The sequence below is a fragment of the Erithacus rubecula genome, assembly GCF_903797595.1.
Source record: "Erithacus rubecula genome assembly, chromosome: 3".
In the NCBI taxonomy this organism is placed as follows: domain Eukaryota; kingdom Metazoa; phylum Chordata; class Aves; order Passeriformes; family Muscicapidae; genus Erithacus; species Erithacus rubecula.
In genome coordinates, this window is record NC_136689.1 from 1,711,948 (window position 1) to 1,737,827 (window position 25,880).

Below are 25,880 nucleotides of genomic sequence, written 5' to 3' on the forward strand. Positions count from 1 at the left end.
GAAACCACCTTCGAGACCTCGCAACGACACCGAGGAAAACAACTGAGAGAAAGGGGGGGGGAAAACCTATTTTAATTTTTCTGGAGGTGAAATCTCTCATCTGATCCTTGTTCTAATCCCAAATTCTCACAATGCACTCTCGCATCACCCACTTCCTCTGTGGGAACAGCTGTCAAAACTCTGCCACATCCTCGGCTCTGCGGCTTCATCCCGTTAGCAGCTCTGTGAGGTTCCAAAGCTGCCAGTTCCCATCACCAAACTGCCAGGAAGTGAAAATGGGAGGCCAGCTGGGAAGCTGGAGAAGGCAGGGGCTTGCCCTGCAGGGTTTGGTGGGGAAGCAAAGCAGAGGTAGATCCATCTCCCATCCCATCACCTCCATTCGTCCGCTCTCGTGGGTTAAAATCTGAGCAGCCTGGTTTAGTGGAAGGTGCCCATGGCAAGGGGGTGGGAATTAGATAATCCTTGAGCTCCCTTCCAACACAAACCATTCTGTGACTGTATGAAAAATACCTGGATCAAAGTGTTTGCCTGCTTCCTCAGAGCTTTGAGCTTATCACAAGAAGGGACAAAGCAAAGCAAAAGCAGGAGGAACAGTGGTTGTGCAGAGTTTTCACTGATTTAGTGAACAATTCTTTGGGTGAATAATAATCTGTGAGGAGAACACCTTTGGGACACCAGCAGAATCCTGGATAAAGATCCAGCATTTCTCTCTGAGGATGAGCAGCTCTGATTGGGTTAAAAGCCTGGGTGCTTTCCCCACAGCAGGAAAGGTAAAATAAATGAATAAATACAAGAATTTTGAATGGGGAGAATTGGAAAACCAAAGGGATTTTGGAAACCCTTAGGAGACACAAGTCAGAGTCTCCAAGTAACAGAATCACACAGGTTGGGTTGGAGGGGGTTAAGGATGATCTTGTTCCAGGGTTTAGGGTGGGTGTCAGGAAAAGTTCTTGCCCCAGAGGGTGCTGGCACTGGCCAGGCTCCCCAGGGAATGGGCACATTCCCAAGGCTGCCAGAGCTGCAGGAGAATTTGGACACTCTCAGGCTGGGATTGTTGGGGTGTCAGGAGTTGTTCTGGATGGTGCTCGTGGCTCCCTCCCCACTCTGGTTATTTCAAGCTCAGCTGCAGTGAGGTTCTGAACAGCTCCAGAGATCCACAGTGAAAAAAGGACATTTGATCAAGCAAGTCAATGTGTTGCCTGGGATAACAACAATTTTTTTAATCGTTGTCATTCCCCCAGACTAAATTTGGCCACGTCCAACCTATTCTGAGCTGCAGGCAGTTATTTTGGAATCACATCCTGATGGTGACACTCTGCCAAGGTATCCTGACTTCTCCAGCAAAGTATGATGACCATGGAATCCCAGGGGAAGCTGCTGGAGTCCCTCAGCCTCCTGAGCTTGTTTAAGGATGTCATTTACAATGGATGGAGAGGCTTTTCTCCAGCTCAGGGTACTTTTGGGGCTTAAATTAGCCCCAAGGCCAGGCTTATGTTCATGAATAAGGCTGAAGGAAGGATCTACCACAACCACTGTACAAAGACTTTTCCAACAGATGTGAAGGAAGAAGAGCACACTTCAAGTATAATTTAAAATACATTTATTGTTTCATTTGTTCTTGCTTTTTTTCTTTTTTTTTTGTTATACAAAGATGTTAAATAACTTAAATACATTCTCAACAGTCACTCAGAATCAGATTTATACCTACAAGCTGTACATATGAGGTAGAGAAAAATAACTTAGGCTCCCATAAGACATTGGAAAATAAACAAAACAAAACAAAAAAGAAAAAACAAGAAAAATACTAATCCTTCATGTTAGTATTTCCACCTCCCTTTAAAAGGAAATGCCATCCCAGGTGTGCAAAACAAATCCTAGACTTTACATTCCTGCTTCAAATTGTGAAAGGTGGGGTGGTCCAAGGGGAACTCCTGGGCTGGTTTGGTGATTGGTGTTTCAGATGGATCCATGCTCAAGGGGAGCTGGGGGGATGACCCACACATATCTCACTTTTCCTGAATTCAATCCCACCTCTATCAACCTGGATGTTTTTATCCCCTTCTGCTGCCAGCAGGGAGAAATGGCACCTGCACATGGGTCAAACACCTTCCAGAGGTGTCCCCATGGATTGCAGACCAGGGGCTCCTGTCCTAAGGGGGGAAATTCCAGATCCATTGCACATCAATGCCAACACCCTTCCCAACATTCCTGGGGCAAGCAATCTCCTGTCCTTTCTGCCCTGTGCTAAGAAGGGTTTTCCCCATTTCTGAAAACACTCAGCAACAACAGAGAAAAAGGCAAAACTCTGAGGTTTTTCCTGACAGGTGAATTTGATGTGTCTGCATAATTTCTTGTCTCGGTCCCCACTCCCTCCCTGCACCTGAGGAATTGTAGTTACAGGAAGCCAGAGTAAAACAGTGCTGCCAAATCCATTTTCTTTTCCTCCCCACCCACAAAGCCTCAAGATTCCCTTTTTTCTTTTGTTTGCTCTATTCAGAAATATTCAATTTGTGGAACTTGCAAATAATTTGGTCAAACACAACGTCAGTCGGTGAAAAATAGATCTAAAAGCAATTCAGTGCTAATATCCAGGTTCCAGGGGGTTGAGCAGATTCAACCAGGAGGATGGAATGAGATGGATCTTAAAGACCCCTTCCAAGCCCAAACATTCCCTGATTGCTGTGATTCCTCTGGACCTCATCCCGTGCCACACTGAGCAACGTGGTCCAGAAAGGTCGTATCTTGCATTTCTTGTGGGAAAACGTCACTTTTTAAAAAGTCATCACCTAATTAGCATCCTAAAAACTGAAATCCAGGATGAGCTGGCCACAGAAGCCAGACTCAACCCAACAGATGTGCCTGCAGAGCTGGATAAACCAGGAATGAGGAGCTTTACTGCACCTGTTCCGTCGGGTACAGAACAGACCGGATTTTACTGCAGCATCAACTGAGGAATTTTTCACAGGCACCATAATCCACCAGAAAATCACCTTAAGCAGCTTCTACTCCATGAAAGTACCCTTGAGAAATCTGTCCCTTCATCTGGGGTCTCATCCAAGCCTAGCCCAGCCAAAGCACCCGACTGTATATTCCCTAAAACTGGGCAGCTGAAAAACGACGGACAGAGGAATTCCAGACCTGAGCTGAAGGAAGGCAGATGTCAACGAGCTGCTTGGCAACAAAAACTCCTCAGGAATTATTTTAGCCCCTGCTCAGGTCTCCAAACCAGCAATCCCAAGTGTTCTTTAGAAAAGAAGGGGCTCATAAATCACTCCCTGCTTCCCAAGGTGATGGAAAAACTTCCTGAATCACAGCAGATCAAATCCCCAGCTCCCCAGTTTTACACTGCCCCACTCAAAGAGATGAAAGTTGCTGGTGTTGGATCAAGTCTGGAATTTGGTCCTTTTCATTTAACCTTCCAAATTACTCAGATTATGATTTTATTTTCCCCATCTTTTTAAGAGCCCTTCTTCCCAAGCCAACTGAGCTCAATGGCAAATCCCCAGTTATTGCAAATAAATTTGGGATTTCCTCCATCCAGACCCATCTCAAAAAGAGGATGTTCAACTAAAAAAAAAGGGTAAACTTGAATTTTTGGGGTAGATTATTTTATACTTCTATTAAAAGCCACTCATTTTTCATAACTCATTTTTTTCAGCATTAATTATGGTAATAATTAAAAAACCCCTTTGATTAAACACTGCATGTTTCGCCAACTGGAGTTTTTGATAACTGGAAGATAAGAACATAATGTTTAGGACTTGTTTTGCATTTCTCCACATCCACCACAAATGAGTCAGTCACACAGAATAGAAGCTTGTTAAAAAACAGATGACGGGTGCAACAATTATTTCTGTGGGTTTTTATTTCTTTTAATAGAAAATTCTAATATAAAACAGCAAACATTTTCAGTTTGCCTTGTTTACAAAAATATTATATATACTTTTTTTTTTTTATATTTCTGACATAACTAAAATGCACTATTCAATAAAAATATTCTTCCATCAGCTAACTTCTCTTTTTAAAAAAATTAATAAAAAAGTTATATAAATAATGGTTGCACCCCCCCCACCCCAAAACTGATCTGGGCTGGATCAGCTTAGGAGAACCAACACTTTGACACTTTTGGGGGAACAGGGGGTGAAAGGGGGTCAGGAACCAGAGATCTCCCCTCCACCCATCCGTCCTTCTCCAGTTACATCTGAGCAAAATCCTGTTTCTCTGGGGATAACAAAAAGGGGGGAAGTTGTTTTGCACTTTTTTTTTTTTTTTTAATACATATATATATATATAAGAAATGACACCATGAAAAAGTTCAGGGACCCAAATCCACCGCTGAAGTAGTTTTACAAAACTGAGCAATTTCGTTGAATTGCACTGGAGATCCAATGGTGTGGTGGCAGAATCAGCCTCTCTGGAAAAATCCAGTTGAATCCAGCTGGGACAAAAAAGGTTTTACAGGACACTCCCCAGTGTTTTACACAGGAGTTCCCAGTCTCCTACTTAGGGTTTTCCAGACTTGTGGATGGAGTAGCACTCGCACTCCATGAGTTAATTCAACTCCAACACATCTCTGACCATCACAAAACCCAGGCCTAGCACTCCAGAGGGTTTTGAGATGGTTTGACATCTTCTCTCCCAGCTCCCACTGCAGTTCCACTGGATTTTTCCAAAAGGAGGCTTTTGCCCCCATTCCTTCTTCAAGGATAAGGCAAACATTGGAAAATGCTGGAATTAAAGACCCCCCATTCCAAACACACCCACAGCGTGGTGCAGGGGGGAGAAGAAAAATAACCCACATTTGTTTTACCACCCTAGGTCAAAAGGCCAAGAAGACAAGTTCTCCTGATTTCAGAGTGTTAGTATATTTTATACACTGCCTATACATTTAACACATGTGCCTCGCTACTATTTATTTATAATTTTTTTTTTTAACCACAGGAGAATAAACCTTGCTATTTACATTATATAACAGGCAAGTACTATATCCACATGAACATAAATACAATTTGTGGTGTGTTTTGTTTTTTTTTTTTGTTATTCTTTTTTTTTGTCTTTTTTTGTCCTTTTTTTTATTATTATTTTTTAAATACTTACAGAAAGCATCCAGGCTTCAGTGCGTGAGTTATAATACACAGAAGAGCTCTTTCACTCAGTAGTTCATTCACTCTTTGCTGATTTCTTCTAGACAAGCTTGGACAATCTGCCTTGTTTCCCACCCATCTCTCTCTCCCCCACACTGCTGAACACACCAAGCTGCCCTGTCCCATCCCATCCTGGCATTTTCTCAGCCAGGATATCCATGCCAACACTCCCCTCTCTTCTGCTTCTAGGGACTCATTCTCCTCTCACACCAGTGCAATGTGGACTTACTCCAGTGAGGTCAATGGAGACAGAGACACCAGTGAAAAGGAGGAAAATGAGGCCCATGGTTTAAATATAACAATAATAATAATAATAATTAATAATAATAATAATGCACATAAATTGCGGGCCCCTCCTTTAATTAAGAATAGATTTTAAAAAAAAAGAATGGGGCCAGAAATAGTAATTCAGACCCCAAAATTCCTGTTTTGAGCAGGTTTGGATCTGGTTTTACTTTGGAGGGGAAGAGCTATTCTAGAACACACAAAAATGTAACAGTGAGTTTGCACATATGTGTGAGAGAGAGAGAGACAGAGGGAAAAAGAGAATTTAACATAATACCACATTGAAACCATAAGAAGGTCCTTCTGAAGGGCTTTACAATAAATAAATGTTCAATATTTATATATATATATATTTATGTGTCAGGGTGTGTATATATATCTATATATACACACTGAATAATAGGTTTCTAGGCAATTTATTTTTTAAACCATTAGATAAACTGCTCAAGGGTGACTTTCCCAAAAGCTGTGAGACCTTCCTGGTGCTTTGCTGGGGTGGAGGGTGGGAATTCCACATGTGGATTCCATCCTCACTCCCTCCAGCATTATCCCAACCTCTAGAATTGTACAGCAAATAAGGAAACACCAAAAAAAAAAGAGACATTTTTCTTCACTTTGCAGAACCATGGTGCTATTGAAGAGTAACACCCTGTCTCTCCCCAGGCCCCCTCCTCAATATTTGATGCCAACAAGCCAGGCTGAGCTGCAGGTATTTGTTACCAAGAAAACCCCAAATCTATATTTTCCCTTCCCAGCAGATGCATATGAACAACTTAAATATTAGTGGCTACAATTTGGGGGGAGGGAATTAAAAATTAAAGAAAAATAAGGAAAAAAATACTTTGAAAAAAATGGTCCATCTTGGGAAGTTGCTCTCGTTTTGTTTTACTGATTTTTACTAATGCTTGAGAATCTCCTCTTTTGAATACCAGATTAATGGCTTACAATTGGTGGAAATTGCTACTACTGGACAATCAATAATTGCTACCAAAAATCAAACAAAACACCCTCTGCTCCCCATTTTTTCCTTAGAAAGCTTCCTTCAGGCGTTCACTGGCTGCCTCCAATCCACTTTTATAGGGAGAATATTGGCACACCAAGTCCTGGATTGTAAATCTCCTCTTCCAAGTGAAAAAGAAATGCTGGAGATTGTCGTGTGTTTCACAGCATTGGAGTGATCAACCCCTGCAGTCAAATTTCTGGCTTCTCTCAGGTTGCCTCTGTGTCAATTGGTTTATTCCAAATCCACCAGTTTGTTAGGATTTAGCAGGTGTGTTTTAAAATACAGTTCTGGATCTAGTGGTTAAAAAAAAAAAAAAAATTCATCTTAAGGTCATAGGGTTTACATACAGCTTGTGTCATGTACCACTGCCATGGTTTAGAGAAAATGGAATGATGACCTAGGAAAGAAAAGTCAACTCCTCCAGACGTCTGATCCAGGCCAAAACAGCTGCTCCACAATGCAAGAGCCCTGGGTTCCAAGATTCAGAAATTTGGATTCCTCTTGTCCTACTCAAGAGAAATGCCCAAATTCAGCTGGCATAAGACTCAACAAGTTCCAGTTGGGATTTCTGAAGCAGTTACCACAGGTTGGCCTCCATCGGCAAGAGGCGGGAAGAGGAGAGGAAAAACATGGGCCAAGTGAAAAATGAAACAAAAGTATCTAGTGGTTTAAAAAAAAATAAATTTAAGACAGCTATAGTGCTAAAGAATCTGCATTTGGGTGAATTGTTTTAAATAAAGAATGTGGGATTGGACTGAAGGGGACAGGCACGTCTGGTGTTCTGCTGTCTTCCCAACCTCTCTCTTGGATCTGTTTCTGTCGGCAGCGTGGTGGACCCAACATTTTCGAGCTGCATGTGGTGACAGTGCTCATGGATATGGAGCTGTCATTAAAGAGCTGATGCTCCCAGTGGGTCTCTTTGTCAGAGCCTGGTTTGCTCCATGTGCAGAAACTCCACTGGAAGAGTCCATCATTCCCTACAAATCCCTCTCCAGTTTTAGGAGAAATGCATCTGCTTCATGTAGCACCGCACTCAAAGCAAAAGGATCTTTTGTATCTGCTCAGATCTCTAAGCAGATGGGTGAGCTCCAGGAATAAAGAAGTACAGGATATTTATGCCAAAGGGATTATTTTAGCCCAGGAGTTCATGGAGGATGGCTGAAACAATGTTCCAAGAAGAAATGATCCATCAAACTGCGTAGAAGACGAAGGTGAAGGTCAACTGGCGTCTAACCCCAGTGTGACAGGCACTTATTTCCACATGGTTGGACCTCATGAAAATTCAGTCTACAGGAAAAACAAAAACAAAAAAACAAAACAAGAAAACCCCAAAACAAAACAGCAACACAGCTGGGTCACCTGTACCCTACAAAGTGCTTATGTCTCAACATAGCTTCCAGATCCCAGAAGGTCAATCAAACCCTGTTTGTCTCCATAGGCAGTTCTCCAAGCCGGCCCATCCCGGGGGGATGTGTCAGTCCTTGCAGGTGTAAACCTCCTCTCTCTGGGTGCACTGCTTGCACTCCACGTAGCAGCACCAACGCACCTGGCACTGGCACGGGCGCGTCACCACCCGGCTCTGCGTGTTGTGCCCCCGGCCGCAGCAGATGCTGTCGCAGTTCTTGTCCTTGTAACACTTCCTTCCCGAGGTCCCGGGCGAGTAGCGACTCATCAGGCAGAAACTCGGCGAGTCGTCGATGTACACCAGATCCGTAGTCCTTGGGATTTGATCGCTGTGGCCGGGGATGGATTTTTTAGGCGGGGAAATGTCGCCTTCCCCCGTGGCCTCGTTGGTGGTGCTGCCCACCTTGAGCGAGGTCTCGTATTTCTGCTTCAGCTGCTTCCCGATCTCGTGGAAGGGGGAGAGCTGCCTCCAGCACGTCCGGACGGTGCAGGATCCGGACACGCCGTGGCATTTGCAGGTGGTCTCCACGCCGGCTTTGATGACCTGCAGACACACACACACGGCCCCAAAGAGAATCAGTCATGGCCAAAGAAATCAAATCGGTATTTTCTAGAAGACGCTTGAGGGACACAAAGTTGATGACTGTGCAAAAAGGTATCTGTTGAAAGACACATCCTACAGGGAATATTTATTTCAAAAGGCTCTTAGTTCCCAGAGTATGACATTTACCTGCAAAAACTTTGCTTAATTGGCTAATTAAAGATACTAGAAAGGCACATAAAGATTGTCCAGTGCTGCTGCTCATCATGTAGACAGATATCTGAAACTGTGACACAACTAAGAGATTAATACATATTGTGACACCTATTTATCTTTGTCAGTAATAAGTAGATAAGATATAAAAGTGGAAGAAATTGGTTTAGTGGAAAGAGGTGGGGTGGCACATGCTCCAGAACAGGAAACTTCTCCATACCACACGAACCCAGACCCAAGTATGAGCAGAAGTAATCTTAGTTTAGCATCATCAACTGACTGATGCTAAACAAAAGGTCCCATCCTTTAAAAAAATCAACTGCAATAAAGATATTTCATGGCACAAAGCCACATCCATCTCCTTAGAAACAGCACTGGAATGTTCCAGCTCCCCTTCTCCAGAGAGAGACTGTCACCTGGGATACCTCCATGGGAACACAAGAGCCGAGATGTTATTTGGACAACCACAGATACCCCACATTTTGTCCACAAATTATAAACACAGATTTGTATTTCTAATTTTCCCAACCTGCCACTTCCCCAAAATTACGTCCTATTGGCTTTAAATGGATAAGATACAACCCTCCCTTAGAACAGCGGGTGAGAACAGAGTTTGTTTTACAGAGCTGGGTCCTGACAAGGTACCAAAGTATTGCTGAAAGTGCCCTTCCTTTGGGCATCTACGGTACCTAAAAAAGAAAACAACCCCCCCACCATACCCATGATGGCATCTGGCTACGTTGTGGCCTCCTGACAGCAGAGGACTGGCTGCAGTCCATTTCCTGACCATCCTGTTCTTAATTATTTGGCTGCACAAATCCTGCTGAGCCCCATGTGCAACCGTGCAATAGGTCATGGACTCGGAATTGGGGCCTGGCCCAACTGTGATATTCCAGAAACATTTTTAGAAAGACAATATGCATAATGCAGCCTTCAGCAGAGCCTGTCCAATGGTCACACTTCATTCCTGTGACAGCCAAAGACCTTTGCAAGTGCAATCCAATAATACACAGTAGCATTCGGAGCGGTGACGGGTTACAGGGGGAGATGTGTTGCTGGTTATAGCGCTCAGCTGGGATGGCTTGGGGAAGGGCTGTCACGCTTTGTGTGCCAAAGTGTCTCGCCAAGTCCACAAGAAATCCCACAATGTCAGACAAGAGCGTGCAGAACACATTTCAACACCGTGGGGGTGGGAAAAACCCCAACCCTCACCCGCGCCCTCCCTCGTGTAAAGTCTCGTTTCACTGCCTGCCCAGAAGTGAGAGCTGAGTTCGTGTGAAACAAAGCTCCAACACCTGATTTCACGCCCACACCATCAGCAAACCGGGCAGAAATTGCTGGGATACTTGGGAAAGGGCTGCACACTGCAGTCATTCATCCATTCAGGCTTTCCACAACCTTTCCTCCTCCCCCAGCGCGCTTGCATCTGCTCCACCTGGAAAAGGAGACAACCCCCATTGTGCAGGAGTTGGGAAAGGCAAGAAACCAACAGCAACTGGGCTCAGCTTGGAGCTGATTGAACAAGACAGGGTCATGAAAGTCAGGAAGGGAACGTGGAGTCGGGGCAGCTCTTGTCAGGAGCTCTCTGGAGCTCTGTGGGAGTGCTGACGAAGCAGGAGCACTGCGGCCAAGGCATCCACGTGGGGCTGGTGGATACAGCCCAACACGTGTTGGAAAACCTGATCCTGATGGATGGGCAGCTGGCTGATGGCAGAAGACCTTCAGTCAGGTGAAAGCATGTAGGTTTAGGCACTTGAATCACATCAGGCAGCCAGGGTTGACCTCACCCAGGCAAACACTTGAGTTTAAACACCTCTGCTTGAGAAACACCTCAGAACTCCTGTCAGAGTCAGGGGAGGACCCTGCAGTGAGGTAACACCTGCTCCACTGAACAGCTCTCCAGGCTCCCACTGACAGCTGAGCACACCTCCATCACCAACAGGAGCCTGGGGACCCAGCTCACACAGAGGCACCTCAGTTTAGGGGATTCTGTGAGCAGAATCCCACCCTCTGGGCCAGACTCAGGTGTCTAAATATCTCCACCTAGCACTAATGGAGGTGCTTTAAAACATTCTCCTCACACCAGCTGTCCCTCCAGCAGCACAAAGGTCCCTCAAGGAGTAATAAGTGTAGATTAATTCTGCTCTCCTCATTTGGGGTCAAACGAAATTCCAAATGAACCCCAGTCTGGATTTTCCTGACTCACTTTTAGCTGGAGGCTGGGACAGCTCAGGTGCCAGGCACTGGTGGACCATAAAAGGTTTCAATTGTCCCCACCCCCATGAATGCAGCAGTTCATGAGGCACAGGGTGTGGATTTTCACAGGGCTGCTGTTGAGTGCAGTGCATCCCACCCGCCCCATAAACCTCCTCCTGGAAGGACCAGGATGGGATAGAGAACGTTATGAGGCAGCAGGAGTGAAAACCCCAGAAAAATGCCTTGCCCAGGCAGCCTCCCCTGCTGCTGTCAGTCAGCTGCTGCCTGATGGGGAACTGCTGCCTGGGGCCCCAGCCACCAACCAGCCAAAATGAATCCTGGCAAAGCCCTTCTGCTTCCCGTCCCACTCCCCAGCTTCCACAACCACCTCTCCTCCTCTTGTGTCAGAGACACCTAAATCCAGCTCGTTTCTTCAGGAAACAGAGCAAGACTGATCCAAGTCAGCAGGTTGTTTGGAGCAGGGCTGGGGAAAGCTTTGTTGGCTGGATCCTGGGACAGATGTCTGGATCGTGCTTTCAAACCTGGAGGGGCTTCCAGGATAGAAAAATGCAATATTTATTCCCAAAAAACCTCTTGGTTAGATGAGGAGGAATAGGGTTTTACCATATAAAATCATATTTCAAGAGATGTAGTAGCTGCTGCTGTCTTTTAAAGGCTCATCACAGTTCAGAGCTTGATTTACCTGCATCCTACACAGCCCTGAACCTGTTCTGAGCACACCCCTGAATAATCATTTTGTCTACACCAAGGATGTGGCCACCTGCACGTTTGTCACAGATGTGAAACAGAATGGCTCAGCTTCAATCCAAGGCACAAAAATATTTCATGCTCCCCATGGCCCCAACTCCACAGCCACCACACAGCAGCAGGGTTGTAGTAACTCAGGAGTAACAGCAATGAGGAGCATCCTTTTAGTATTGGGTGCTGTAGAGAGCTCCTACCATGAAAACAAAGCCAGACAAAGACAAGTGCTGGGTCAGGGATGGCATCACACGTGAAAATTCTGTCCTCCCACTCTCCTCTGAGCAACCACATGGTTTGGCAGTCTCAAACAGAACAGTTTGGGACGAAAATGAGTATTTTTTGAGCTATTTGGCTTGACTCAGGAACACAAATTCCCACTGACCTTGCTGTGAGAACACCCAACACACAGAGTAAGGAAAACACAAAGCAAGACAGAACCATTTTTCCTGAGCTTTGCTGCTCAGAGGAAATCAGATAGCACTGCTGGACTGCCTTCCCAAGTGGCTTTACAAGGAGCCACGGGCAGAAGGGATCACAGCAGAGCATTGCTATGCAACATGTAATCCTCCCTCCCCACAAGGAAGCTCAGCCCCAGTGCCCCCGTCATGATCAGTCTCAGACATGCTGCAACACACAATTTCTCAGTGTTTCAGCCGAGCACAGGATTCCCATTCATTCCCAGCTGGGTCACGGGGCTCTGGGGGTGGTTTGGGGTTTTTTTTTTTTTGGGTTTTTTTTTTTTTTTTGTTTTTTGTCTGGGCAGCAGCAGTGCAGGGTGGACATGCAGCCGTGGGAATTCCTCGCTCATCGCTGTCGTCATGGCTGGGCTGAGGCTCCAGGGCTTCAAACCATTCGCTATGCTTGGGGGGACAGCAGGCAGCAAACCCTCCTCCTCGGGGCCAGCTCGCCCAGGGAAAAGCCTTGCCTGCCTTTGGAGAGGGCTTTGGGATGCCTCCCCACAAATCCAAGCCCTTCCAAGCCCCGTGTGCAGAGCCCTCTTCAATTTAAACAGGCTTAGTCATTCTCTCTGCTCAAGTATTAATGTTTGTCTGGACAGCAGCCACGGTCCCCACACACAGCCAGTGCACCAGACTTGTCCCTTCAATGCCACTGCCTGAATTATTGAAGTTTCACAGATTGTTAGAAGCTGTCCTTTTTTTTTTTCTCCTACCTTGCTAAAAAAAATCATTCTTTTCATCCTGTTCTCAACCTGCTGTTTCAGAACAGTTTTCCCCTCCCACCACCCTTCCCTCTTCAAAAAACAGGAACACTCATATTTTAGTGACATAGGTATTAAAATACAAACATTTAATCATAGAACAACATAACCCTACTTCAAATTGAGAACTTCAGAAGTATTTTCCCCATGCTCAGTATTCCTAGCATGCTTCCCATGCTAAAAAAGCTCCACATAAACAACCAACTGCAATCACTTATGGGACACAGCAAGCAATTTTTTTCCAGAGTATTGATTTCCAGGCCTAAGAAAGGCTTTGGCTGAGCCATTCTCAGCCTGAAAGGAGAGGAAAATCCAGAGAGCACGCCTGGGCATTCCTACCTGTCATAACCTGCAGCAATTAATACCAGTGGTGGCCCTGAAAACTGATCTGTATGTTAAGAGCTCTTCTCAGGCTGTTATTTGCTGGGTTTGATTTGTACCTTGGTGAACACGTGATGCCCCATTTCTCACTGCAAACACATCCCTAAAAAAAACTGCCAAAAGGATGCTTTAAGTCTTTTTTCCTTTTTATTTTCTTTTTTTTTCATGCACCAAGTGGATAAAGTTCCAAAACAGCAATTATTACACATCATGAGGGTGCAGCAAAACCTGGAGTTCAATTTGAACTGTGTTAAGGAGTAGGAACTGTGTGAGACTGGATGGGCAGTGCTTGTAAACACTGCCTCTGCAACAGGAGAGTTGTGCCTCCCTCTGCCTGTGTGTGACCTTTAGTGAGTCACTTAATCTTTCTGGGTCTCAGTTTCCCCCCTCTGCCCAGCAGAGCTCCAGAAATGAAGAGGGTGGCATGCTCTGATAACGTGTTATGTGATAGCTCATGAAGTTCCTCAGACAGATGATAGCTGGGCAAACATCTCCCTGATATGGAGAGTGCATCTCCAGCCCTCCAGAGAGGTCCCTGCCAGCACTGCCTGGGGGGAAAAGCCATTCCTCACATGGAATTCCAAAATAAGCAAGTCAACAGCAAGGGGAAGTCCAGGCACCTCCCACCATCCTCTCCAGAGCATCCCAGATGGTTTCAGGTGTAGCTGTCTCAGGATGGGTCTGGATTCGAAGCCTACAAGGGTGACAAGGAGCATGACAGGGAGATGGGACAAGCCAACCCAAGCCATTCCAGGATTGTGTGATCCTTCACAAACACTTGCTCTGCACAGACCAAATCATCTTGTGCAAAAAAAAAAAAACAAAACAAAACAATGAAGCCTCATGAAAGGAACCAGTTTCAAAGCAGGAAACTGCTTAAGGAGAGATCTTTTCTTGTTCTCCAATTCTGCCTCCCCACAATTTTGTATTAAACACTCCCAGCTCTCAAGACAACTGTGGTTATACACTTCAGGCAAAGGTTTACATCCCTCCTTCTGGAAGGATGAAGGAAAAAGGCAATGAGAACATGATAATTTTTTTTTTTTTTTCCTAGGGTAACAGCAGCCCCTTTTAATTGTGCCCCTTGGATCTATAAGACATGCTTGACCAGACATACCTCTGGAAGAGGTCAGCACTCCTGGGATTAAGAAACTTAGCAACGCTCCAGAGAGGGAGTTGGAAAGTCATGTTTAATGATACTTTGCTGAGAAAGTGGGCAAATTTAATTAAAACATCACTTACTCAAGCCCAGTGGAACTAATTGAGTGCTCTAATATTCAGCCTTTTCATTAATGGGTTACAAAAGAGGGCTGCACTTGTGTGTACAAGGGGGAAAAGGGGGGAGCACAGAGAGAAGATGAGAGCTTTAGCAAGGCTGCCTGGGCTTCATTTAATATGACTCAGAAACTTCATTGCTGGCAATGGAGCTTTAATAGAGTTGACTTCTCCCCCATCCCCTCCACACACACATCTCCCCCCAAAACACCCTCTCCACCCAAGACCCCTCGGAAAGAATGGCTGAATGAAGGGGAGTAGATCTGGCAAAGGAAGGGAAATTGCTTTTTTAATAAGTGGCCTATTCAGAACTCCTGCTTTTCAATAAAGAGAAGGCTGGAGAAGTCCTGGTCTAATTACCTCATCCTCACACTAGACAAGCTCGCCCTTTCATTAACCACTGAGCTCATATCATATAACTTGGTGAGCCACCACGGGCACAACATGTTCAGTGATTATTTCACTGGTGGCAGCAAAATTACAGGCAGCCCATCAAGGTTGTAAAAAAGCAGAAGTAAAATCATAATTAAATGAGAACGTCTACCAAGAGACACTAAAACTAGGCGGGATGGGATCATGTCACCCTTGCAGAAACACACGGATTGTTTGCTGCTGTGGCACCATGGAGAAACTGCTGTGGTGACCAGGAGGGGAGAGGGCTGCTTGCCAAATTAGTCAGTCCTTGTTTTGCTGGGTCTCAAGGGACTGTTTGTATGTTTTGCCACGTTTGGGAGTAATTAGATGGGAAAAATGACATGTAAAGAATTAGTGGGAGACCACCAAGCTTGTGCTCTAGCTTTCATAGGGACTTCTCCACTCCCCCAGTGAACACACACACTGCAAGAACTCCAGCTCCAAACTGTTCAGCTCCAAAAATGGCACAAATCAAGGCTGTCTGCACTCCTAGAGTGTCTTTGATCCACCCCAAATCAAACCCAGATGAGTTATTGTTCCAATAACCACACCAGGTTAGCCCAAAGTGGTTTCAGACTGCTGCAGTCACTGGTGCAGTTGGTTGGTGAGCAGCTCCTTTTAAGACACAGAAAATGTGCTGAGAATCATTTTTAACTCCCTACCTTCCTCAAGGAAAATATCCATCAACTCAGCAAGGAATGCAGCAGTGCTCTCAGCCTCCATCCTCTCATCCCTGCACTTACAGGTGTGTTGGGTTGATGTGGCCAGAAATGTGAATTCCGTCCCCATCTGTTGCAGCTGGGTGGGGCAGTGCCCCTGATCTCCTGGCACACATTCTCTGCTAATGGGCCATCGTTAAACCAGCTGGGCAATCATCTTTATCTTTCCCATGACCCACCCTTCATCCAGGAGGTATCACCTGTTAATGGGCCATTGTTAAAAACTGGGTGTGGCAGCAATTCTTATCCCTGTGGAAGATATCTCCTGTTAATGGGCCATTGTTAAAAACTGGGTGTGGCAGTGATCTTTATCTCCTGGCACACATTCTCTGCTAATGGGCATCTTTAAACCAGCTGGGCAATCATCTTTATCTTCCTACAGCCCATCCTCCCTCCAGGAGATATCTCCTGTTCATGGCCAGTGAGTCCCAGTGCATGACTGATAAAATTCCATCATCCCACTGGGAGATGCTCCAGCCAGGGCAGGAGCCAAGCCTTTCCTACCCAGAGAAAAACTGAGATTTTGGACACCAAGGTCCCTTCTTTCCACTGGATTCCAGAGGAAAGCCAGACCCTTCCACATCATCCCTGGAGCTTCAGAGGAAACTGCACCTTCTCCAGGAGCACTGCTCCAGCTGAACCACATCTGCCCCTGCAGGAGGATGCAGCACCATGGAATGGGACTGTGCCACCACCCTGACTGACTGACTGTGCCAGCTTGGATTCTGACTCTGGCAGGGTTTGGGATTGTTCTTTGTAATACTGCATTTCTATTTTAATTTTCCTAGTAAAGAATTGTTATTCCTAATTCCCATATCTTTGCCTGAGAGCCCCTTAATTTCACAATTATAATAATTTGGAGGAAGGGTGTTTACATTCTCCATTTCAAAGAGAAGCTTCTGCCTTTATTGGCAGACACCTGTCCTTCAAACTAGGACAGATTTAGTGGGAACAGGAAGAAGAGCAGAGATCAAACCTGAGAGCAAGCAGTGGCAAAGATGCATCAGGAGGCTGCAATATTGTGGAATCTGAAGCAAGCACTCCCAAGTTTTGACTTTGTAGCCACAAAGGCAGCCTGGGTCCTCATCTCTGATCATCATCTTAGTGACAATGAATTGTGCCAGTGGTTCAGGGCCACATATCCCAACCAGATAAATGTGTGTTCTCCTGATCTTCAACCACCACCCTCCTGAAAGCTTCCTTCTCAACATTCCCTCCTTCCCTGGTGGTGCTGGGAGCCTGGAGAGCTGCTTGGCTTGCCTTTCAACCACCCCACAGCACAATGAATTATTCCAGCAGCACAAACAGAGAAATCATTTCAACTGCTGCTGCAAACGGGCAAAGGAAAGCTGCAGACAGCAATCCCAACTCGACAGACACGTTGTGGGGGACGAAAATAGGAACACTGGATCACTGACCTGCAGCAAAGGTCTGTGACTTGCACTGCCAGGAGGGCTCTGGGTGTCTGGACAACTGTCACAACTGTTACTCAGCTGTTCAGCTGCAGGTCTCACACTCTGAAACCACTGCCAGAGTCCGACTGTGCCAGGGGAAGTGGAGGCAGAGGATGCTGGAGAGTCCTGCATCTTCCCCTGGGAGCTAACTACAAGGATCAGGACACAGAAGGGAAGGTTCAAGCCCTCCAGCTCATCCTTGGAGTTCAAAGGCAGGCAGTGTAGAGCACAGATGGGTAATAAAGGACACAAATCTTAAATCCAAGAGTGGCCTCAGCCATGTGGACATCCTGACTGCAGCTCTTGGGGTTGGGAACACTGGGAGTTGGGTGAAACCCATCTGGGAGGTTTTTTAGCCCTGCCACTGTTGGTGGATATTCCTGGAGCTACAAGGACTTGCCAGTGGCAGCTGAAGTCACATCCTTGGAGGTTTTGGTGAGTATTGTGTGACTTGGGAATGAGAGGAGAGCCAGGACATCTCACAGAAAGATCCAGCATGGAATCACAGCCTGTGTGTTCCATCTTCTCCATTGCCAGCCCCATCTGCTACACACTCAGCTCCAAAAGATGGGACAGAGCAACCAACACAAGGATTGAAACAAGTCTCATCATCCTGCAAAGCCCATTTCACACGTCAAAGAACTGCTGAGGAGTTCAGAGACACTGAGCCCTTTAATCCAGAGCAGGAAAGCTGTCAGCCAAAACCAGACACCAGCTAAATCCAGGATATTTCTAATCCTGATCTCAGCGCTGTCTAGGAGCATCTGGTGGTGGGGAGAGGGGGAGACATTTTGCTGGCCAGCCCTGGCTGGTGGCATTCCCCAATGCCCCAATTCCATCGTGAGGAATGACATTTTATACATAGACACAGCAACAACTGAGCTGGGGTGGCCATTCCTAGAATGCACAACTGGCTGGGCTGCATTTGCCTGGGAAACTGGAGACCCAGGTCCCCCATCCCAGCCCCAAGCCTGCATCCAATCACACAGACAATAACAAGGCTGGAGGGCTATTTCTGGCCCTGCAGTATGTCCCCCTTGGAGGTTGGTGCAATGAAACACTGATCCTGAGCACCTGTGCTGGCCAATCTGGGGGATTTTCGTGTTGGAGCAACTCTAGGGTAGGTACAGCCAAGCATATCATGGGAGAAGGTGGAAAGCCCTCTCCTCTTCCCCCTTGCTGGATGACCCAGGGCTTGCAGACACTTTGTCCTTTACATCTGTCACAGAAAATGCTGAGCTGGAAGGGACTCACAGGGATCATCAATTCCAAATCCTGGCCCTGCACGGCACAAACCCAAAAATCACACCATGTGCCCCAGAGCATCATCCAAATGCTTCCTGAACTCTGGCAGTCCTGCAGGGAAGCCCCCAGGCAGCTCACAGGTGTAAAGTGCAGCAAGAGAGGATAAAGATAGGAAAAGAAAAATTGACTCTACAACCAAGCACCATCTCCTGTTCTAGGTGACTGCCAGAAGATAAAACAGAAGGGACTTTTAGGTCTGAGGTCAGCCAGAAATTAATCTCTCCACCCTGGTTCCCAGCCAGGTGTTTCTCCAGCCAGTTATAAAGAAACCTGGCCAAGGAGATGCTACACTGAACAGCTGCAAGAGAGGCATCCCTCAAGAAGAAGTGGCAGCATAAAACCTTTCTTCCATGTTCTATTCCATGCAAGACTGAGGAACCTTCTTTGCACCCCTTTGTGGTGTGAAATCCTCTCCTCCTGTGGGAAACCAGCAATCTTTGTCTCCATCTCATATTCCCTAGAATCAGTCCCATTTCTATCTCCAAGGGTTATCCACAGTGAAAACCAACCCAAACTCCAGAAAGAGCATCACCCCATTCACTTCACACCCAACACTCTGTTCCACACCCAAAACCACCATTATTCCCCCCAAAACCCCCAAACAGTGCAACCCCCCCCACCTCCAACGCACCTTCATGCCCACCAGGTTGTTGTGGAAGTCCACCCTGGCTCGCAGGTCCTTGTTGGGCTTCCTCCCCAGGAACTCCTTGACGAATTTGTTGCTGTACTTGAGGTTGTCCCCGCAGCCTCCCCACTGCCAGGCCTCCCTGTTCTCCAGGTCGGGCGCCTCGTCGCAGGTGCAGCGCTCCATGCGCCCCGCGCTGCACGCCTTGGCCAGGGCGTGGGTCAGCCCTGCTGAGGAGATGGCATACAGGAAGGCTGTCTCCTTGAAACCTGCAGGGACACCAGGGACAAGCTCTCATTCCAGCCAAAAAGGGAAAGAACAGCAGGAGATGGAGGGAAATCCCACCCCATGGTGTGGGTCAGCCCTGCAGAGGAGATGGTGTACTGGAATCTGCAGGGACACAGGGACACGCTCTCATTCCAGCCAAAAAGGAGAAAAATGCCAGGAAATTGAGGGAAATCCCACACCATGGTGTGGGTCAGCCCCGCTGAGGAGATGGTGTACAGGAACCTGCAGGGACACCAGGGACACGCTCTGATTCCAGCCCAAAAGGGAGAAAAACCACCAGGAAATGGAAATCCCACCCCATGGCACGGGTCAGCCCTGCCGAGGAGATGGTGTACAGCAATCTGCAGGGACACCAGACAGCCCAAAAAGGGAAAAGAACATAAGGAAATGGAGGGAAATCCAACCCCATGGCGTGGGTCAGCCCCGCTGAGGAGATGGTGTACAGGAACCTGCAGGGACACAGGGACATGCTCTCATTCCAGCCCAAAAGGGAGAAAAATGCCAGGAAATTTCAGGGAAGTCCCATGCCATGGTGTGGGTCGGCCCTGCTGAGGAGATGGTGCACAGGAATGCTGTATCCTTGAAACCTGCACCAGGGACATGCTCTGATTCTAGCCCAAAAAAGGAAAAAAAAACCACAAGGAAATGGAGGGAAATCCCACCCCATGGTGTGGGTCAGCCCTGCAGAGGAGATGGTGTACAGGAACCTGCAGGGACACCAGGGACACGCTCTCATTCCAGCCAAAAACGGAAAAGAACATCAGGAAATGGAGGGAAATCCCACTGGGAGAACATGAGGTTATGACCCAACTTTGTTGGGTTGTCTTAAGTGAGTAAAGCAGCCAGTAGTTGCTACAAGGTTATTTATTGCAGAAGCATGCTAGTCTTGAAAAGATAAGCAGAAAAGAGATGGCAAAAAGTAAATGGCAAAAAAGCACTGATTCTTTTCAATACTCTTATATAGAATCTCTTCAAAATCTTATATAGAATCTTCTCAACAAGCTAAGACACAAACTCACATCACCATTTCTTAACTTACTGGAATTCTAGTTTAACACTCTAGGTGTTAAACATATTGACTAGCCATACAATCTATCTTGTTCTATCTGAAAAATGTAAGCAATATTCTTACTATAGCTCTATTATGTTCAAGCAGTGTCTACAATTATGGTCATGGAGCCTCTGCTGAAAACAGCATGTTTTTCAGCCTTCACTAGAACTCACACTTTTAATTCAATCCCTGCATTCTGATTTCTCTCTGAAGAATTCAGAAACCTCTGGCTCACTGACTCCAGCAGGAGAAGAGTGTGAGCAGTGTCACAGAATAGCAGAGTGATAAAGAGGGGACCACAGTGGGCATCTGGTGGCACCTCCTGCTCCAGCAGGGCCATCCCAGAGCACAGGGCTCAGGATTACATCCAGACTGCTCTGGAATATCCCCAGAGACTCCACACCACTGCTCAGTCACTGCCCAGAAAAATTCTTCCTCAAGTTCAGGTAGAATTTTCTGGGCATCAGTTTCTGCCTGTTCTTCCTGCGGTGGGGACCACTGGAAAAACCTGGTCTGTGCTCCTGACCCTCAAAGCATGGAAAGTTCTGCTGGATCATTGATGGTGAAGAGGGCATGGGGAGGGCAAGCAATGATGGACAGAGGTGGCACAAGCCAGGGTCCAGGAATGCAAATGGAATCAGGGCAGCTCAGTGGCTGTCACTCACAGTCTCTGCCTGAAAATGGAAAGAGCTGAGCAAGAGCTGCCCCATCCCTGGAAATGTGCAGGATCAGGCTGGACAGGGCCTGGAACAACCTGGTCTAATGGAATGTGAAACTGGAGGAGCTTTAAGGTCCCCTCAAAGCCAAAGCACTGTTTGACTCCATGAAGAGCTGGGCAGGACATGGAGGCACCACTGCTGCTGCCAAGGGACACCAAACAGCAGGAGCCCAGCACAGACCTTCCAGTCCTCCTCATTCTTCCCTCTCCTCCTGAACCAAATCACTGGGTCCTACTGCAGACCAGCAGAATTGCTGACAGAAGACATCTGAGGGCTGGGAAGCAGATGTGTCACCCAGAACAGCACCTCAATTAAAAAAAAAAAAACAGTTTATACCTCAAACCTTCCTTTCTCTACACCTCCACACTCACCTACAGGGATGTGACAGCATCCACTCCCCCAGCAGGCAAATGACACCCAGAGGGACCCAAGGTTTCAATCCAAATTACAAAAGCCAGAAATGAAAAGCAAACATGGCAGTATTTATAGCTGCCCATTCTCCAGCTATGGAAGCTGTAAACGACTGCATATTTGAGATGCAATTCCAGACCAGCTTTGGATGGGACTCAAGAAATCCCCCACTCAAAAATAACACAAGTGGATGGTGACAGTAGTGGATATATCTGAGAGCTGGTGTGTCAACCAAGGACATGCAGAGACACTGCCAGGTCATTTTTGGAACTGTTCCTTGGGAGGGTCATGACACTCCAAGCAAATTCATGTGGCCATTCCCAGAGTCTGCCTCCCCAAAACACTCCCAGGAGCAGGAAGACTGATGAAAACCCAGCCCAGGAGACTGAGGTTTGGTCCTCCCAAGGGTTCTGAGGTTCTGCTTTCTCCCAGATTGTGGTAGGAATTATCCAATCATTCTACTGCTCACCTGGAAAAGGAGAACAGGAACCTTTTCCTCACTAGAAACATTAAAATAAAAAGGGTTCAACTCTACACTCAATGAGGACACTGCAAAGAGAGGTGAGAGTTAAAATAACAGATTTTGTTTTCTCTCTGAGGTCAGACCATGTCCTCTGACAGTCCAGAAACACCTTCAGCATTGTAAATACTTCACTGGGAGCAGTGAGAGAATTCTTAATTCACTCAAAAAAACCCTCATAGGTATCCAGATCACTCCTAGAAAATGCCTTCTAAGCATCTCTCATCCTTTGTAAACTATTTTTCTCAGGATGACACCCCAGGTCAGACTGCCCACATGCCTGTCAGAGGGATGCCACTACCACAGACAGATGTTGCCCAGACTCTGTGCTGCTGGGCTGGAGGATTCTTGCCACAGCTGCACAGAATGAAGAGGTACCAGTGTAAAACAGAGAATCCTCAGTGGGATGGGGTGTGCAAACTCTCTCCTGGAGGTCTGAGACTGCAATCATGGCATGGTTTGGGTTGGAAGGGACCCTGAGATCCATCCAGTGCCACCCCCTGCTATGGGCAGGGACCCCTTCCACTATCCCAGATTGCTCCAAGCCCCATCCAAGCTGGCCTTGCACTCTTCACTCACAGCCATCAGCCTTAATTGATTAATTAGCAGCCCAGCCTCTCCATCACTGAAAGCTTTCCAAATTCCCTGTGCCCATCAGCACTGGGATCATCTCACCCACAGGCAGCTCCCAACGAGCTCCATGTGACATTTGGCTCTGGCCAGATTTTAAAGCCATCTCCACCACGCACTATTTGATTGCACCAAGATATTTTGTAACAAGATAATGAGCTTTAAATCAATGCAGGCATTCTAAGCCCCAGTGCATTGACAGTCTGCCTGCCCTGGCTATCCAGTTTCAGCCATTTCCAAAATTGTGCACGAGTATCCAAAGAGGATAACGAGTCCCTTAAACAATCCTCTGTTATTTTAAGAAACGGGGCTGCATCAGCCCAAACTGCAAACCAGCAGCCAGAGCTGCTCTGGTGACCTAAGTGTAAAAGCAGAGGGAGAAACTTTTAAGTGAAAAAAGTGAACAAAGTGGTTTTTTTTCCCTTTTTCCCTTCTCCCTGCAAAGTCCTGGAGGAGATGACACGAGCCCTCAGGGATGAATTTGGAAAGCTGTGCCCTGGTGGGTGATACATGTCAGCCTTTGCCCTGGACCATCCCTTGCTGCAATGCTGAACCAGGAACCAGCAGCTCCTGGAGAGGAGGAGAAAGATTTACAGGGCACTGTGTTACTGCTGGGGAGCAGCAGCTGAAGGATTTACAGCACTGGGGCAGGGCAGAGATGCTGCAGGGATATAAACCATGGCAGAATGAGACAGCAGCAGAGCCCTGCAGCCCCCAGAGCTCACATTTATTACCTGGGTCCCTGACAAGGGCTGCCCTGGGGGGGTCTCCGTGGGGTTTTAACTCTGGCCAGGGGACAGGCAGGTCTGAAGGAACGAGCTGTGGCCTCCAGGTGTCAGCATGAGAAAGTGCTTGGCTTCCCCAAGGCACCACTAATCCAGGGACTCCTCTGGCATGCAGGGATATTTTTAAATGTCTTGCAGCTCTGGCTGGACCTCTTGGGTTTCATAAGGACTTTCCTTGTTTCCACCAGTCAGTGACAGTGCATTAGTTAAGCCCTGGTGCTTCTGAATTACTCCTTCTCACTAATTAGCCCTGCAAACCTCTGCTCTTATCTTTAGAGACTTCACACCCTGGCTTTTCCAGGTCCAGGCTCATTGCTGAGTGTGGCACTTTCTGGAAGTCACTAAAGCCCTGGAGACCCTCTCATGCTGTCTGTAAAATGGGGCTGCAGCCTGGAAATAAGAACTGGATTTTACTGGGAGGGTGGGAGGGAGAAACTGGACTATGGTAGTACGAAGAAAAGAAATAAAAATATCACTTTCTCCTTCAATATTCCTGACTCCTGGCCATCTCCACCTGAGCTGCTGGGAAGAGGTGTGGGAATTACCCACTGCTAACATCCATGGCAGTAACAGCACACAGACATTTGCAGGTTTTGCCCTGTACTATGACAGGGTTCCCCTTGCCCCTTTCTAAAAGAACAGCACAGAACAGTCTGGTTTGCCTTATTTCCTTAAAAAAAGACTTCTTGTCTGACAGACTGGCATAAAAAAAATAGGAAAAATAATTAGGAAATAAATAAATAAAATAATAAAGAAAGAGGGGACAGCTTTGAGAGCTTCCCAACCCTCTCCTCCAGCAGCAGCTCAATTTCCAGCAGGAATGGGCACAAAATGTAGCTCCTGGCTGCAGAGACCTGCACAAAACACCTCCAGCCTCCAAGGAGAGCAGCCAGGGCCAGCAGTGGGAAGCAGGCAGGGGTGAGCCCATAAATTACCCCCATTAGCACATTCTTTGCCTGCCCTGCACTTCCAGGGATGAGCTCCAGCTCTCCAAAGAGCTCTCTGTGGACCTTGGGGCAAGCAGCACCAGCAAAGGATGGCCCAGCCTGACCATCAGGGCAGGGGAGGAGGGCAGCTGTTGGAACCCTGAAGCCTGGGAGTTTTGAATTTTCTGTGCTGTCAGGTATTGATTCCCCAAAAGAACACTGGTTTTGATTTAAGGCCTTGGAGAAAGCTTCCAAAATTGAGTGATAGAACTAGAATCACTTGTTTGTAGTTTGAATAGAAGTGTAGTATCACATGGTGAAGGGTTTGGAATTTGGGGTTTTAGAATATAGCAATAGGTACAGGACAAAATAGAAGTTTTAGGGTGTTTTTCTTCCTTATTGTCCTTACTTTTCTTGGGTATAGGCAGTACTTTAATTAAACAGAAAACGCCCCACTGTGGGTCATGGATGTTTGGTCATTAGGTCAAAAGTAAAAAAAAAAAATGCAGGTGTTAGACTTTAATTAGACTGTTTGGCTTTAAAAGACCTTGTTATGAGTGAGATTCGTTGCCATTTCTTCATTTTTAGCTTGTTAACTAAAAGTGCCATAGTGCTCACTGTACTATAAATAAAAATTAATAAACATCTCAGACTGAACACGAAATTCCGTCTCTAGTGCTTTAATCCCAACTCTAACTACAAAAAGAAAAAAAAAGAAGATAAAAACTTGAAAAGGTGGTATTTGAACCTCTTAATTAGTGGTTTGTCTGCAGTTTCTTCCGTCTTCACTCAGAATCAGGATTAAAAACATGAAGGAGACGAATTTCTCGTGTTTGGACTTGGTTGTTTATTAAATCTTATCTAAAGTACAGAGAGTTCTGCAACACTTCTAGCTACCAGCTAAAAGTGAGCAAAATGGAGATCAACCTAGCTAGTTACAAGCTCTCTTAAAGCCAAACAGTCCAACAGATAATTAACACCTATATTATTTATACTTTTGACCCAATAACCAAACTCCTGTGACACTCAGTGCAGCACGAACTGTCCAACCAGAAACTACTGCCTGAAATCAAGAAGAAGGAAGAACACAGAAAGGAAACAACACCCAAAACCCTCCATCTTGTCCCATACCTACCACTACATTATAAAAATTTCAAATTCAAAACCCTTCACCATGTGAAATTATACACTTAAAGATCACTGAGTTCCAAGCCCTCCTGCCACTTTCCATTAGAACAGGTTCCTTAACGACCCATTGAGCTTGGCCTTGAGCATGTCCATTTCTATTTCAATTACACACCTGTGACTCCAACTCCATCACTCAAATTTGGAAGCCTTCTCCAAGACCTCAGGTCAAAAGCAGTGTTCTCCAGAGCGAGAGGAATGATGGATTTGTCTTTACAAACAAGCTGTGGGTAGGTAAGACTAGCACTGAGAGATAAAAGAAACAACGGAAAGGATTCCACTGATAGATAAATGAAAGAAGATATTTGCCTCCACAAACAAATTGTAGGTTTGCTGATAAATGAAATTGGATATTGAAAGATGAAAGATGCAATGGGGGAAAAAAACATAAATTCCGTAAGAATTAAAAATTAAAATGGAGG

The 25,880-nt window shown here is 46.3% G+C and overlaps 1 protein-coding gene across 2 annotated transcripts in view; it reads right to left on the minus strand.

Annotated features, from left to right (window-relative positions):
- Nucleotides 1-1,583: 1,583 nt before the first annotated feature.
- The window catches only part of WNT9A (Wnt family member 9A), a 59,008-nt gene continuing 34,711 nt past the window's right edge, over nucleotides 1,584-25,880 (minus strand). The window contains exons 3-5 of one of the 2 annotated variants that reach the window (XM_079300515.1): nucleotides 18,950-19,212; nucleotides 7,979-8,380; nucleotides 1,584-7,719 (exon numbers count right to left, since the gene is read on the minus strand). In XM_079300515.1, coding sequence (XP_079156641.1) covers nucleotides 7,705-7,719; nucleotides 7,979-8,380; nucleotides 18,950-19,212 — 680 coding nt within the window. In that variant the 3' untranslated portion in view covers nucleotides 1,584-7,704. Of the gene's footprint in view, nucleotides 8,381-18,949; nucleotides 19,213-25,880 lie in introns of both variants that reach the window. The other variant, XM_079300514.1, reaches the window with a different exon arrangement.